General features: G+C 37.6%; 1 protein-coding gene and 1 long non-coding RNA gene across 2 annotated transcripts; one reads left to right on the forward strand and one right to left on the reverse strand.

Annotated features, from left to right (window-relative positions):
- Positions 1 to 6,296: 6,296 nt before the first annotated feature.
- MPLKIP (M-phase specific PLK1 interacting protein) lies at positions 6,297 to 9,583 on the reverse strand. Its single transcript, XM_053713075.1, has 2 exons — positions 8,999 to 9,583; positions 6,297 to 7,134 (listed from the first exon to the last, which is right to left on the reverse strand). Exons 1-2 carry the CDS (start codon positions 9,389 to 9,391, stop codon positions 6,931 to 6,933), a joined length of 597 nt encoding a protein of 198 aa, XP_053569050.1. The 5' UTR covers positions 9,392 to 9,583; the 3' UTR covers positions 6,297 to 6,930.
- A 5,778-nt stretch (positions 9,584 to 15,361) lies between these two features.
- On the forward strand, positions 15,362 to 16,673 carry LOC128659450 (uncharacterized). The gene is made up of 3 exons (XR_008402394.1): positions 15,362 to 15,413; positions 16,353 to 16,430; positions 16,606 to 16,673. It is a non-coding gene; the product is annotated as an uncharacterized LOC128659450 (long non-coding RNA).
- Positions 16,674 to 16,940: the final 267 nt, after the last annotated feature.

A 16,940-nucleotide genomic window follows, 5' to 3' on the forward strand; every position in this document is an offset into this window, starting at 1 on the left:
TTCCTGGTGACAGGCTTTCAAGCATGAATCAAGGTATCTATGACTGACTCAGAGAAACCCCGCTTTGATAGAATCAAGCATTCAATCTCCAAGCAGTCAGTTGCAGAGAAATTAGATTTGGATGCTTGAATGAACCTTGAATCAAAAGGTCCCGTCTCAGTGGCAGAGTCCATGGTGGCAGAGATGACATGTCCACCAGGTCTGCATACTAAGTCGGGCGTGGCCACGCAGGCGCTTTCAAAAGCTCCCACTCCCCCGGATGAAAAGTCTGACGACTTAGAAAATCTGCCTCACAGTTCTCCACCCCTGGGATATAGATCGCTGAGAGATGGCAAGAGTGAGTCTCATCGGATTATACTGGAAACTTCTATCATCGCAAAGGAACTCCTTGTTCCCCCTGATGATTGATATAAGCTACAGTCGTGACTGAAACCTGAAGAATCCGGCCGAAGCCAGCTGAGGCCACGCCTGAAGAGCATTGAATATCGCTCTTAATTCCAGAATATTTATCGGTAGGAGGGCCTCCTCCTGAGTCCACAAACCCTGTGCTTTCAGGGAATTCCAGGCTGCACCCCAGCCCAGTAGGCTGGGGTCCGTTGTCACAATAACCCACACTGGCCTGCGGAAACACATTCCTCTGGACAGGTGATCCTGTGACAACCACCAAAGAAGAGAGTCTCTGGTCTCTTGATCCAGATTTATCTGAGGAGATAAATCTGCATAATCCCCATTCCACTGTTTGAGCATGCATAGTTGCAGTGGTCTGAGATGCAAGCGAGCAAACTTAACTGTGTCCATTGCCGCTACCATAAGTCCGATTACCTCCATACACTGAGCCACTGACGGCCGAGGAATGGAATGAAGAGCTCAGTAGGTGGTTAAAATCTTTGATTTCCTGACCTCCGTCAGAAATATTTTCATGTCCACCGAATCTATCAGAGTTCCCAGGAATGGAACTCTTGAGAGAGGAATAAGAACTCTTTTTCACGTTCACCTTCCACCCATGAGATCTTAGAAAGGCCAACACTAAATCCGTGTGAGACTTGGCAAGTTGGAAAGTCGACGCTTGAATTAAGATGTCTAGATAAGGCGCCACTGCTATGCCCCTCAGCCTTAGGACCGCCAGAAGGGACCCTAGCACCTTTGTGAAGATTCTTGGCGCCGTGGCCAACCCGAAGGGAAGAGCCACAAACTGGTAATGCCTGTCCAGAAAGGCAAACCTGAGGAACTGGTGATGATCTTTGTGGATAGGAATGTGTAGATACGCATCATTTAGATCCACGGTAGTCATATATTGACCCTCCTGGATCATTGGTAAAATAGTCCAAATAGTCTCCATCTTGAAGGATGGAACTCTTAGGAATTGGTTTAGGATCTTGAGATCTAGAATTGGTCTGAAGGTTCCCTCTTTTTTGGGAACCACAAACAGATTGGAGTAGAAACCTTGTCCCTGTTCTGTTTTCGGAACTGGGAAGATCACTCCCATGGTAAAAAGGTCTTCTACACAGTGTAAGAACGCCTCTATTTTTGTCCTGGTTTACAGACAATTGAGAAATATGGAACCTCCCCCTTGGAGGAGAATCTTTTAAATCTAGGAGATACCCCCGGGTTACAATTTCTACGGCCCAGGAGTCCTTAACGTCTCTTGCCCAGGCCTGAGCAAAGAGAGAAAGCCTGCACCCTACTTGATCCGGTCCCAGATCGGGGGCTACCCCTTCATGCTGTCTTAGTGGCAGCAGCAGGCTTTTTGGCCCGTTTACCCTTGTTCCAAGCCTGGTTAGGTCTCCAGGTTGGCTTGAGCAAAGTTTCCCTCTTGTTTTGCAGCAGGGGAAGAGGAAGCGGGACCACCCTTGAAGTTTCGAAAGGAACGAAAATTATTTTGTTTGGTCCTTGTCTTATTTGACTTATCTTAAGGGAGGGCATGACCCTTCCCTCAAGTGATGTCTGAAATGATCTCTTTCAGTGCAGGCCCGAATAGGGTCTCACCTTTGAAAAGGGATGGTCAAAAGCTTAGATTTAGATGACACATCAGCTGACCAGGACTTAAGCCATAACGCTCTTCGCGCTAAAATGGCAAAACCTGAATTCTTTGCCGCTAACTTAGCAAGATGAAAAGCGGCGTCTGTAATCAAAGAATTAGCCAGCTTAAAGGGACACTCTAGCCAAAATTTCTTTCCTGATTTAGATAGAGCATGAAATTTTAAGCAACTTTCTAATTTACTCCTAATATAAAATTCTCTTCATTCTCTTATCTTTATTTGAAATGCAAGAATGCAAGTTTAGATGCCGGCCCATTTTTGGTTAACAACCCGAGTTGTCCTTGCTGATTGGTGGATAAATTCATCCACCAATAAAAAAGTGCTGGCCAGAGTACTGAACCCAAAAAAAGCTTAGATGCCTTCTTTTTCAAATAAAGATAGCAAGAGAACAAACAAAAAATGATAATAGGAGTAAATTAGAAAGTTGCTCAAATTGCATGCTCTTTCTGAATTACAAAAGAAAAATTTTGGGTACAGTGTCCCTTTAAGGGCCTTAATTCTGTCCAAAATATCATCTAGTGGGGTCTCCATCTGAAGAGCCTCTTCTAGAGCCTCACACCAAATATCAGCTGCAGTGGTTACCGGAACAATGCACGCTATAGGTTGAAGAAGAAAACCCTGATGAACAAAAATTCTCTTTAGGAGACCCTCTAACTTTTTATCCATAGGATCAATGAAAGCACAACTGTCTTCAATAGGTATAGTTGTACGCTTAGCCAGAGTAGAAATAGCTCCCTCCACCTTAGGGACCGTCTGCCATGAGTCCTTTATGGTGTCAGAAATGGGGAACATTTTCTTAAAAACAGGAGGGGGAGCGAACGGAATACCTGGTCCATCCCACTCCTTAGTAACAATGTCCGAAATCCTCTTAGGGACCGGAAAAAGATCAGTGTAAACAGGGACCTCTAAATATTTGTCCATTTTACACAATTTCTCTGGAACGACAATAGGGTCACAATCATCCAGAGTAGCTAAAACCTCCCTGAGCAATAAACGGAGGTGCTCTACCTTAAATATAAATGCCGTCATCTGAATCTGTCTGAGGGAACATCTTTCCTGAATCAGAAATCTCTCCCTCAGACAGCAAATCCCTCATCCCTACCTTAGAACATTGTGAGGGAACATCGGATACGTCTACTAAAGCGTCAGAAGGCTCAGCATTTGTTCTTAACCCAGAGCTACTGCGCTTCCCTTGCAACCCGGGCAGCTTATATAAAACCTCTGTGAGGGTAGTATTCATAACTGAGGCCATATCTTGCAAGGTGAAAGAATTAGACGCACTAGAAGTACTTGGCATCACTTGTGCGGGCGTAACTGGTTGTGACACTTGGGGAGAACTAGATGGTGAAACCTGATTTACTTCTGTCTGAGAAGCATTTAATGCCAAATTCTTATAAGTCAAAAATATGCTGTTTGCAATTTATAGACATATCAGTACAATTGGGACACATTCTTAGAAGGGGTTCCACAATGGCTTCTAAACAAATTGAACAAGTTTCCTCAGTGTCAGACATGTTTAACAGACTAGTAATAAAGCAAGCAAGCTTGGAAAACACTTTAATGAAAAAAAACACAATTTGCAAAAACGGTACTATACCTTTGAGAAAAAAAATAAATAAAATAAACTGAAAAACAAGTTAAAATTGCTTTTAAAAAATTCCGAAATTTTAACAGTGTACCCACTAAGCTTTAGAAGGATTGCACCACAAGAAAAAAAGCAAGACACCCAAATTAAAAAAAAAAAAAAAAAAAAAGATAAGTGTCTAAAACCGGTTAAAACTCCCTAAAGCACCTTGCCACAGCTCTGCTGTGGCCCTACCTGCCCTTAGGAAGCGATAATATGGGGTTTAAAGCTTCAATTAGTCCCTCAGAAGACTCTCAGGACCTCAGGAGAAGTTGCTTGCTGCTTGTAAATGTAGGCCCCGCCCACCTCACTCAATGTTGCTGGGGCCTACACAAAACTAACAAACCCTGCCTGAAAGCCATGTGGGTTATAAACAACCCTCAAGCAAATGTCCCATAAAACATTACTCCCAGACACAAAAACGTTTGTCCCAAATTCACATAAACTGAGTGCCCACAAAAAATTAACCCTTTATGCAAGCTAGTAAAAACCTGATAACACTAGGATTACTGCTTACCCTTCCCCTAATGGGGATACTGTCAGCCTTTCTGAGTTAACACAGTCTCTGCAGACTGAACATACCTCATTGCTGTATAGCAAGAAACCGTTCCTCACACTTAAGTTTTCCTGTACTCCTCAGCTCATGTGGGAACAGCAGTGGACCTTAGTTACAAATGCATCATCCTCCAGGCAGAAATCTTCATCTATATCCTGCCTGAGAGTAAATAGTACAACACCGGTACCATTTAAAAATAAACTCTTGATTGAAGATAAAATAAAACTAAAAGTTTAACACCTCTTCTCTTTACTCTTCCTGCTTAGAGCCAGCAAAGAGAATGACTGTGGGGTGGAGTTAAGGGGGGAGCTATATAGACAGCTCTGCTGTGGTGCTCTCTTTGCTACTTCCTGTCAGGAAGGACAATATCCCACAAGTTAGGATGAATCCGTGGATTCGGTACATCTTGCAAAAGAAATGAATGTTGGATTACAAGAGCTATATTTTCTTAGTTGTGTGCTTACCGTTTTAGCATTTGGAAACTTTGGAATGTTATTTTATTAATCCTTATTCTCCTGAAGTACGAGCACTTCTCTCTTAATGTCTAACATAAGCAATATTTCGATATATCGTGTGTAGTGCCACCTGTTGCAGTAAAAGATATTGGATTGCTCTCCACACTCAAGTTTCTTCCGCCAATGCGGCAACCACCTTGCCATCAAAATTTAACCTGCAAGCTATTCCCCACCACCCCACTTAAACTTGGGAATACCCCAAGTTTTACAGAGGCTTTATAACTAAATACACACTACTAACTTTTAGAATATTACCACCCTACTTACTATAAGATTGCTATGGCACAGATGTCTCCCTTTAATTACCATCCCAGAATTCTACTTTTAATCCTAGACCATAACCCCTGGACCCCGATCTGGATAACTCATAAAACAAAAAAAAGAAAAATCCCAATTTGAAGACCATAGTGTATCTCATTCTGATTAATGCTCTCACAGTTGCGTAATCCAATGTAAACCTAAACCTCTGAACAAGCAGATGTTCTCAATATGCGTTGCACAGGGTGATACACACTCGAAATAGGAGAAAGTATTGGTTGTACTTTGTTTTAGTTTACCATTGTTTAATTTTGTTAGGTTATAACTCCAGCGATTTATACAAACATTCAATAAAGGTCGATCAACGAATTTATGATAGAATTTTGAAGATTCTTCACCAATACAAACTGTCCAGAACCATTACTGACCTAATATTGTACTTCTGTTAGCATGCTATATCATGGACTGCCCTGCGAGGCACGCAGAAAAGTAATTTATATATGACTATAAATTTGCTTTGTTCCCCCATCATTTACCATTCCACCCTTCCCTCTCCCCTGACTCCCCCCCCCCCTTTTTCCTCAGTTGGTTTGAAAAAAAAAATACCCAGGAAGAGATCACTGCACAAAAAAATTGTAAATTAGGCAGTTGCACTAAAGCACCAGTTCAAAATTGCAATGTTTTGATTAACTGGAGAATAAAGCAATTTTTTTTAGTTTGATAATATAGTGCGGTATTTGAAAATTGCATCGCAAATTAGCTGCAAATAAGAAAATAAATTAAGTTTTTAAAATGTCTTGTGAAAAAATCCCTTAGAGCCAGCCAATAAATTCACTGCTGCTTTGCAGCGCTGCTCCATATATTTGACTGTTCTCTTCAAACAGCACTTTGTTAAGAAAAACTTACACAGTGCTGCCAGAGCAAAGTGCTGTTTGAAGAGAACAGTCTGATGCAGAGCTGCAAAGCAAAAAAGAGCCAATGTGTATCCCAATCTTTCTGCAGACATGATGCATTATCTGTGATGACGATATCTCGGATCACAGCATGTTCTGCCTTGGGGATTAACTGCAATAAAAGTTTTTTCAAAAGTAACAGAAAAAAAAAACATTAAAGCTAAACCTTGAGACATTTCTGAATTTCAATTCAGACTGACTCAACTGAGACGCGGGGAGAAAAAAAAAAAAAAAAAGTACTCAATATAAAATATATATCACCATATGTCGGAATGAAGTATAGAGCTCAAAAGAATCCACACTTAAATAGTACTGTAAAACAAAATATTAACATGTATCAAAAAGGTCGTCTATGGTTTCAACTGTTCTTTTATGCAGAATTCAAAATAATGTACAAAAACGCAAAAAGATGGTCTAACAAAGTAAACATCTTGGATTAAAAACTCACATTATATTTAAAATGAAATATCTGTACACAAAACAAGAGTCCATTTGTCACTTTAACATATATACAATTGTAAATGGTCAAATCCACCAGATCTTAAACAAAAATAGTAAATCATCTCGAGAGAAAAAAAATAAATATCACCACCCTTAAAGGAGAAAGGTTTACAAACAGTTTTTTCCAGCATTCCCTATAATGAAACCCTGCTTAAAAATGAAAGTACATAAAAATTAGGCTTCTTGTTAAGCCTAGCCAATACAGAAAAGCAAGACTTTAAATTTTTTGAATCTGAAATCTGTGTTAGAGTCACACATCAAATGCTGGTGATTACAGAACATTGTGTTCTTCATTGCTGGTGGACACTTCCTGATATATCCTACAAGACTTGTAGATTTCCAATTAAAGGTTGAATGACATCCGACAGTAAAAAAAATAGATCTGTTTAAACAAACAGAACCTTTTGAATTAAAACACGGTGTATGTATCCTTTTTTTTTCCTTTTTGTCTACCATGGAGCATTGGGCTCTTATCTTAGAGGATTTAACTAAAATACCTCCCTTTTTTACCAGTATATGTAGTTTGCTCATTGCTGATTTGTTGTTCTAAATCGGTAATGGATACTGGCTTTAGGCCAGCCCATGGGTCCTCAAGCATTGAAGGTTTGTAATAGTTTTCCACATCATTAGACACTCTTTTCTCTCTGCCATACGCTGTACCAAATGGTGTAGATGTCCTGGGTGAACCCTTTAAAAAAAAATTATCAGGTAAAGAAATATTCAGAATATCTCCCCCCATCACACACTCAAAATACAAAACTAAAATGTCCATAATAGTAAAAAATAAATAAAAAAATATATATTTTAACAAACACTGATGTTCTAAGCATTTGAAATATAGTAATTTATATACTTGAGAAATATAAAATTAAAGGGTCATGATACCCAATTTTTTTCTTTCATGATTTAGAAAGAGCATGTCATTTTAAACAACTTTCTAATTTACTTCTATTATCTAATTTGCTTCATTCTCTTGATATCACTTGCTGAAAAGCATATCTAGATATGCTCAGTAGCTGCTGATTGGTTGCTGCACATAAAGGCCTTGTGTGATTGGCTCACACATGTACATTGCTATTTCTTCAACAAAGGATATCTAAAGAATTGAGCAAATTAGATAATAGAAGTAAATTGGAAAGTTGTTTAAAATTGCATGCCCTATCTGAATCATGAAAGTTTAATTTTGACTAGACTGTCCCTTTAAGCATTCACACGTGTATGAAGATTTGTAATTGAGGGGTCTGTGGTAGGCAACGTTTGTTCACAACACTAGACAATAAATATGACTTGGAGATTGTAACACTAAAGTTGTATTTAACATGATTACATTTGTACACCCAAGTTTCATCATTCAGAAAAATTGAATGGAATTGACTCGAAATTAAGAGCCTCAGCAAAATGAACTATTAGGTGGAGAGTGGGGGCGCATTCACTGCTTGCTTCTTAGCACAGTTTCAATGTAACTTTTTAAACATATTACCACAGACATCCTTCCCTTCCATAGTTCACAAGGGTCATCAAAAAAGAAAAAAAAGACCCAAATATGTCTCAAACCTGCTCATATTACTTGGCTTACATCTGCCTGTAAATGTGACAGTAACACTGTAGGTTTGTTTTTGCTTTTAATAGTGACATGTTAAAGTGATGGTAAATCCTAGCGTTTGTGAAACGCTAGGATTTAACATTGGAACAAATAAAAAGGAGCTTTCAGAATTAAGTATTTTATATTTCATGACTGAAAGTCCCCATTTATTTGTTCCAATGGTAAATCCTAGCATTTCAGAATTGCTAGGATTTACCATCACTTTAAAATGGAGTTGCTATTTTTTTTTTTTTTTTTTAGTTACTATTCAAAATCACCTAATATTCTCTGTTAAGTTTTTCAGGTGTTCATCTCTAACACTGGTACTGTGGCAGAAGTAGTTAGTATTACCAGGAAGAGAACTAATTTAAAGGGCCAGTGTACTGTAAAATGTTCTACCATTTAATGTGTTCCCAATTATCCATTTTACCTGCTGGGGTGTAAATTTCTCATAATTCTATACTCTACTGTTGTTATAACAAGTCATTGAAAACATATTTAGAGGAAAACAATTTTACAGTACACTTGCACATTTTAACATTACCAACATTTTCTTTTGGCAAAAATAAAAGTCAATCAATAATGCCCCTAAATATTATGAGAACCCTAACATTTCAAAGAACCTCAATAAAGAGAAAACTGAACACAACTTCTACAATTCATAGAGAAGCCATTAAAACAAGACCAGACTGCCCCACTACAATGGTTTTCAGCCTGTTAGACTTTGAGAATTGCTTCTGTATACACTGAGATTAAAGGCTTCGTATTAGTTTTAAATTTCTACCTAGTCAAAAACTGTATCACAGAGCGGAATGGTTTCAACTAAAAACTGCGTCAATAAAAAGTGTCACTGAGAATATTGTTGTTGAAGCTAGGGATAAAATGAAACATTGTATTTAAAATCCTAATGCCACCTAGATTATTGACAAGGGTAACAGCATGTGAGGCCGCCGTCTGTCCTCCCTATTACCTGGTAGCCCTGCCCACGGTGCTGCTGGTAATGCTGAGCGTTTCCTCCGCTGCCTCCTGGAGACTTGTTGTAAGGTGATACGTTATAGCGAGGACTGGGTCTGTGTGGTGTGCTACCCGGAGACCTATTACCAAACCTGCTTACATACGAACCCTGTGAAGGAGAAGAGCGCGGCGAGTGCCCACCACCCCCGCTCCCGTAAGGCCTGCTCGGCCTCTGCAAATACGGTGGGGATAGCGGGCTCCCGTAACCCCAGTTTGGCAACGGCGGAGGCAACATGGACCCACCGCAGCCTTGTGAAGGAGGTGGACTGCGGAAAGATCCAGGGCTCCGCATATTGTAATCTCCGCCACTGGGCGAATGACTCGGGGAACGATAATTGTGTCGCTGCATGGTGCCTTCGATATATATTTATATATAAAAAAAAAGAAAATAGCAGTTTACTGCTAAAATTACAAATTAAAAACAAGACGTTAAAAAGCCCGCTCTGTGACGAGCAAATTGAAGCAGTAATTTTCTAAGCACTCAGGTCTGGTAAGTCTGCTCAGCTCAGTCATGAGCTCAATCTCAAAATATGTGAGACGGAGGCCGGATGTGACGATTAATTCCTGCGCGTCCAATAAACTGTCCCATGCCAATTTCAAAACAAATGTAAGGTTCCGGGTTTCAAATAATACGCTCAATTCGTCCTGGACATATACACAATCTAAACTCTGTTATTTTTGAAATACGAATACTTATGATAGAAATTTATTCTCACTAACCACAACCAAATAAATGTTTGGCACCTTTTTATATTCCAGATAGAAAATAGACACCACTAGCGCATAGTTTAATTCAGTATATATGTGCAAAAGAGAAAACAAAACATAGCTGCATAATGTCCTGCAATATACATGTTAGCGTGTTGGTTGTCTTTTTGCTTTTACCTCAGTAACATGTACAAATAACTTAGCAAGGAACACTGAAATCACAACCGCTGCAAAAATATTTCTGCAGCACTAAAGTTGCTAGCAATGTTATAATTTGTTAATCCATAACGAATGCTGTCAATTTTCACTTGTCCTGATTTAGTAAGAAACTCCTGTTGCAGTCATGGTAAACTCTTCCCCTTATAAAAACAGATCTGGAATGTAAGTGATATTTTAAATGGAGATTAATTTGTTAGTTGTAATGAAAATGCGCTTTAACTTACTTTTTAATACAGATATGAAATTCAAAGACCGTCCGATAGCCCCATGTCTGTTTTGTATTTTTTTAATGGAGATGCCAATAAATTGATATTTTTTCTAATTTTTCTGTTAGCTAATGGTTAGAATTGTCCAATCAGCACTCTACCTACAACAAAAGGTGCCCAAAGGGGAGAGCGCTGATTAGACGATTCAAACCGTTAGCTCAAAGAAAAATTGACTTTTGAAGTGTGTGGCGGAGCACAGGGAATTTGAATTTCATCTATATTATAAAGTAAGTTATAGCGCATCTTCATTACAACTGATTCAACTCCATCTTAAATATCACTAGCATTCTGTTTTTATAAAGGGCAGAGTTTACCATCACTTTAACGTTCCTTTAACATTTAGTGGATAAGTAACTTTTTAGACTGCTGTTCTAAACTGTAATCGTACTTCCTACATCTGTCTGTAGCTGCAACAGTATTAGTATTGTTGCAAAGGTAATAATGTCACATCTGGAACATCATCAGGACAATTGCATCCCAATCCCAATAATGCTGCTAAATATTGTTGTGCAACACATATCTGTATAAATAAAAACCAACTGTTTTCCCTTAGAGTGCCTATCACAAACTAAAAGTTTGTCTGTTCAGCAGCACAAATAGTAACTTTTCACATGGGAATTATTGTGGTCCAGCCATTCAAACTCAAACATAAAGAGTCTCCAGGGGGTGTCAAACAACTTTATAACAATGTATGCTCCCCCCCAATTTGAAAACCACCCTTTCAGTATAGTGATGATTTTCTACACATAGACACACCATATTATGAACTCACCATAATTTTTTATTGATTAGTTAATAATTTCACAAAAGCCTTTTCTGCAGTTGGTTTTGCCATTTTAGCCTATCTACTGCCAATACCAAAAGAAATAGGGGCTGGCCTAAGTCAATAACAAATTAAAATCTCCCTAAACAATAATAATTATAATAATCAGATATATATTAAATGCAAATTGATATATATATATACAATAGTGACACAAAAGTAGCAAAAGAAGTTCCATATATTGTAAAGGGTTGATTCCAGAAACACCAATTCTAAGTGGAACAGTCCATGTCCAGGCTGCTATCTGTGAGGGAATCGTAGGTCAGAATCCCAAAGTCAGTAATCTGTGAAAGTTGAAAAGAAACAGAAGTGCCACATGGCCTAGTATGAGACAGGGCAAATAAAGGTTTGGCAGCAAGTGATAAGATCAAATCTTACTTTTAATAACAATTAAAACAAACAGCAACCCATTTCTCAGCTTTTACATAGCTGTTTCATCAGGCTTAATCATATCTACTGTCAAACTGAATATGACTGTAAGTGGAAGTACTATAAGTTTTCGAATCCAGAGGATGAAAGTATCTATTCTCCATATGTATATGTGTATTGATTTGTGTGTATGTGATATATGTAATGTGGTTTCTCACACAACCAGCCCAGTTTGCTTATTTGCCCCTAAAATTAAGGAGATGTTTGCAATGTTTTTTTCACACTGACATCTCTTGAGATCACATTTTTATGTTGCCAGACATAAAAGTTATGTAAACAATAATTGTAATTTATTGTTGCAAACCTAAACAAACACAATGCGCAGGGAAGATTGTTGAACCCCTTTGATGCGCATGACGAGGCATTCTCGTCATGCGCATCTCTACCTGTCGTTGATCCCCCTCACTACAGGCTAGGGATAGTTGGTGACCTAGGGGGCAGCACTCCCAGGCTTCATTGGAGTGCTGGCCGACGTCACCACGTAAGCACATGGGGACGTCACAAAGGGTCTAAGGCAGGATTCACAGATTTAACTCCATATTAAATACATTTTTTTAAGTATGGTGATTCAAAAATACTTTCTTTAATTGCATACTTAATTTCTGATTAAAATATGCAAAGGGCAGTTGAATTTTAAGATTATGTCTTTACATTTTGCATTACCCTGGAAACTAGGGTTGCCAGGTGTCCAGTATTCAACCAGACGTCCAGTATTTCAGAAGGCTGTCCAGTAAAATCTACACAAAATACTGGACATGTATATGTCCAGTTATTAAAGAACCCTGAGCGTCAGCTAAATGTAAAATGCTTCCAATACATCTGCTTTACAGATATGGCCCAGAAAAAAAGTGACATTGTGCATGTTTTTTTCTACTTTTTACTGGCAGCCAGGGAAGGTTAAAAACAATCTTATGTGTCACAAGCTATCATAGGGGGGTTACATCAGTGCTCTCTGTGTTCTTGTGGTTGTCAAGGGTATACAATCACTACTCTTTACACATCTTATTGGCAACCAAGGAGATAGAATGACTGCTCAGTTTTGAAACAAATATAGATGGTGGATTCAAGGTTGGGGTCTTAGGAAGATCTTTTGGGTGGGGCAATGTGTTACTACCACCTACCACCAGTGCCCAGTCACCTACAGTTTGTCCTGTATTTTTTTGTGTCCAGCTACCAACTCTAAAGGAAACAGTAAAAATACATTACATGTAACAACTATTTATGAATAATATATAGCTTAAAACAGGAATGCTTGACATCGCAATTATTTTAATTCCTGATTCAAAGGTACACAATTTATTCATTTTGTACATTTGAGTGAGATGTTACAGTCTTGATAGATCTCTAAATATCAATTTGCCTAAACATGGTCTATTGTTACCATATGTCACACATTCCCTCTGACAACTAGCAGATTCTGGAGAACACTTATAAGCTGAAGGATATCTAACAATGGAAGGCAGATCTGCATATTTATACTGCACTGATAGGATGCATTTTATATCTTGCACGTAGAAATACAGCTTTCACTTATTTGTAGATTTATGGATAGAGAGAGAGATTGATGGCATATATACAATGGTGTAGATATATGTAGATTTAGTGAGTAGAGAAGTAGATAATGAGGAGAGATAGATAGAAAAAAGTAGGTAGGTAGAGGTAAATATGTAAACAATCAATTCTGCTATCAAAACAAGAACTCACACAGGAAGACAATTCATAGACTTGCATTTTAATTAGAAAGGTATACATCCATTCAAAAAAAGTCCTAGGGCTAGATTTGCGAGAAACAGGTTGTCCATTCACAATAAAAACATTTTTAAATAACCCATTGTTCCATGAAACTGACTTGTTTAGACCATCTCCACAGGGCGTTACTTTGGATAATGTATTTACAACACCCACCCTATATACTGTATGTTAGTGTTTGTTGTTTTATGTCCAAATGTACATCATAAGCAAGGACAGAAGGTATTCAAAATGAAGTATCAAATAACACCCACTTAAATATACCGTTAACGGGACATTAACTGTCACATTTTCTCTCCTTTAACGTGTCCCCCCAGTTATTTTTTTTTCCTTTAACTGATTTTTTTAATTTAATTTTCACAGTTTACACATTAAAGGGACACTGAACCCAACATTTTTCTTTTGTAATTCAGAAAGAGCATGCAATTTTAAGCAACTTTCTAATTTACTCCTATTATCAATTTTTCTTCATTCTCTTCCTATCTTTATTTGAAAAAGAAGGCATCTAAGCTTTTTTGGGGTTCAGTACTCTGGACAGCACTTATTATTGGTGGATGAATTTATCCACCAATCAGCAAGGACAACCCAGGTTGTTCACCAAAAATGGGCCGGCATCTAAACTTACATTCTTGCATTTCAAATAAAGATACCAAGAGAATGAAGAAAATTTTATAATAGGAGTAAATTAGAAAGTTGCTTAAAATTTCATACTCAATCTGAATCACAAAAGAAATTTTTTGATTACAGTGTCCCTTTAAGTCATTGTACAAAGATCAGAAACTCAAGTATAATTTTACAAAATACAACATAACATAAAATTTCCAGTCATACTGTTATTCACTTTACCTGCTGGAGTGTATTAAACTGTACAAATAGCTACTTTACACTTATTTATAATTGCTGCTTTTGCCTGTGTAAGCTGCCAGCTTTGCTGTCAATTTCAGCTTTAGTATTGGCTATGGAAAAGCTCAGCAAACAAGAGACAGTAGCAACAGAAAACAACTTCCATGGGGGTGGGAGAGAGATAAATGATTTTCCTGCAACTGCTTTGAGTACATTGTTCAATAAATTTACCCCAATAACTTGCCTAAACACATCACTCCATATCCCCAAATAAAAGCTATTTATTTCTAGGCAAAAAAGGAAAACAAAATCAGATTGCCAGGTCGAAAGAAATATCAGGAGTCTAGATCTTGGCTCACAGAGTCTTTGGTGCTTAAACAGTCCTATACAGTGTGATAATGCAGTAAAATACAGACTTTGGGGCTTAGTTAGGAGTCTGAAAATTAGCACAATGCTATTTAAAAATTAACAAAACTATACATTGTTACAAAAACACTCCCAGATGAGCTATATAAATGGATCAAAGTTAAATCTGCATTTCTTGTTGAAAAAATAGCACTTTAATGTTTGCCATTTGATTAACAATACTGTGTGTGTGTTTAAATTTGTCTGAATCAAATACAATACCGTTTTTCACACCAGAATTGTTCTTGTTTAATGATTTTCTTTAAATCTCTATACGACTATAGACATATGTCATTATTGTTATTATCAACCTTTAAAAAAAAAAAACAGCAATGAATATAACACATTATTCAACTACTGAAGGTGTATAAAAAAAGGGTGTTTACTCTTTATAAAACATATTTTAAATATATATTGCATGACATTGATAAAAAAAACGTGTAAAAATGAAATTATGAAGCAAAATCAGCCATTGCTACACTTATATATGAGTCTGAAATTCTTATTAATCTTCAAACATTTTAGTTTCTTTTTATATAATCATTACAGTCAGACACAGCTATTAGACCCTCCCTCCGTCCTGCAGACTTACTAAAATAGCAAGACTGCGCTATTGAAAAAGACACCCCCATAGAAAGACCTGCGACGCACAAAGTACGTTGTTGGTCATTAAGGGGTTAATACTGTAACAAATAGTACCTATTTTTATTTATATTCACCTTCTCTCACTCTGTATTTATATGTTCAATTGAGCCAGTGAGAAAAATAAAGAACACTTTTTTTTGTATATATAAAAAATATAAATTTTACTATTTATTTTTCCTTTGTAGTTATACAAGAAACTGAAGAAAAACCATCCCTACATGACGAAGAGAAGCAAGATATTGTGAGAGGGCAGAGGGAGGAGTCAGTTCAGCAGGAGGAGGAAGGTGAATACAATTTACAATTTAGTTCATATTTCACGTTTCAGATACATATGTCATTGAAGATCATTTCAAATATTTTTTGGGGGGTTTTGTGTAATTGTTAAGTGTACAAACAAAATATTCATAAGTCTGTATATTTATATCATATTGATTCAGTGATAAAATTAAATTTTAACAGGTTGTTTTCTTTAATTGACAAAATTAACATTACTTAAAGGGACACTCAATCAAAATTAAACTTTCATTATTCAGATAGATCATGCCATTTTAAACGACTTTCCAATTTACTTCCATTAACTAAATGTGCACAGTCTTTTTATATTTTAACTTTTTGAGTCACCAACTCCTACTGAGCATGTGCAAGAATAAGTGTGTATGCATTTGGGAATGGCTGATGGCTGTCACATGGTACGTGTATGCATTTGTGATTGACTGATGGCGGTCACATGGTACAGGGGGAGTGGAAAAAGAGAACTTTTAAAATGGTCAGAAAAAAATCTACTACTCATTTGAAGTTCAGACTCTGGCCCCAATTTATCAAAGTCTGGCGGATCAGGTCCGCCAGACCTCGCTGAATACGGCGAGCATATTGCTCTCAAGAGCTGCTGGTGCAACGCCGCTCCCTGCAGACTCACGGCCAATGGGCCGCCAGCAGGGGGTGTCAACCCGATCGTACTTGATCGGGTTGATTACCGGCGATGTCTGTCCGCCTGCTCAGAGCAGGCGGACAGGTTATGGAGCAGCGGTATTTGTAACCGCTGCTTCATAACTGCTGTTTCTGGCGAGTCTGAAGACTCGCCACAAACATGGCCCTTCAAGCTCCGTACGGAGCTTGATAAATATGGGGCTAAGTGCTATTGCATTGTCTTGTTATCTTGCATTTATTGATTATGCAAATCTACTGTGTTGACTGGTCCTTTAACAAATATTATTGTGTTATAGTTATACAAGAAAAAGGACAAGAAGAAAATTTTCCGTTGGATGATTTAGTTCAGCAGGAGGAAGAAAAGGAGAAGGAAGGTGAATAGAATTTAAATGTTTAAAATGTTGCTGATACATTTGTAAAATAACCTTCTGTATATCTTTTTCATTATTGATTCAGTGGTAAAATAAGAGTGTAACAGGTTGTTGGTTTTTCTTTGTTTTTTTAATTAAAAAAAAATCAAATATTTTATTAAATACATTTGCTTTACAGTTATACAACAAGAAGAGGAATATGAAGAAAACGAGCTAGTGGAGGAGTCGGTTTAGCATGAGAGGGAGGAAGATGAACGTAAGTTAAATGTCGTTGACTTTGATCAAATTTTAACTAGATACATGTTGACAAAAAACATATTTTTGTCCTTATTTTATGTAAAACATTTACAGCTGTGCAAAGTTCGCATGACCATCCGTAAGGGCCAGATGAACAAGATTATTACAACTGGGGTAAGTTATTTTACTATGCAACCAGTGTAAAGAAAACACAACACCATAAAATCTGGTACTATAATACTTCTCTTTTGTTTGTTTTTTCAGTGCCCGGAGATA

The sequence above is a fragment of the Bombina bombina genome, chromosome 5, assembly GCF_027579735.1.
Source record: "Bombina bombina isolate aBomBom1 chromosome 5, aBomBom1.pri, whole genome shotgun sequence".
In the NCBI taxonomy this organism is placed as follows: Eukaryota; Metazoa; Chordata; class Amphibia; order Anura; family Bombinatoridae; genus Bombina; species Bombina bombina.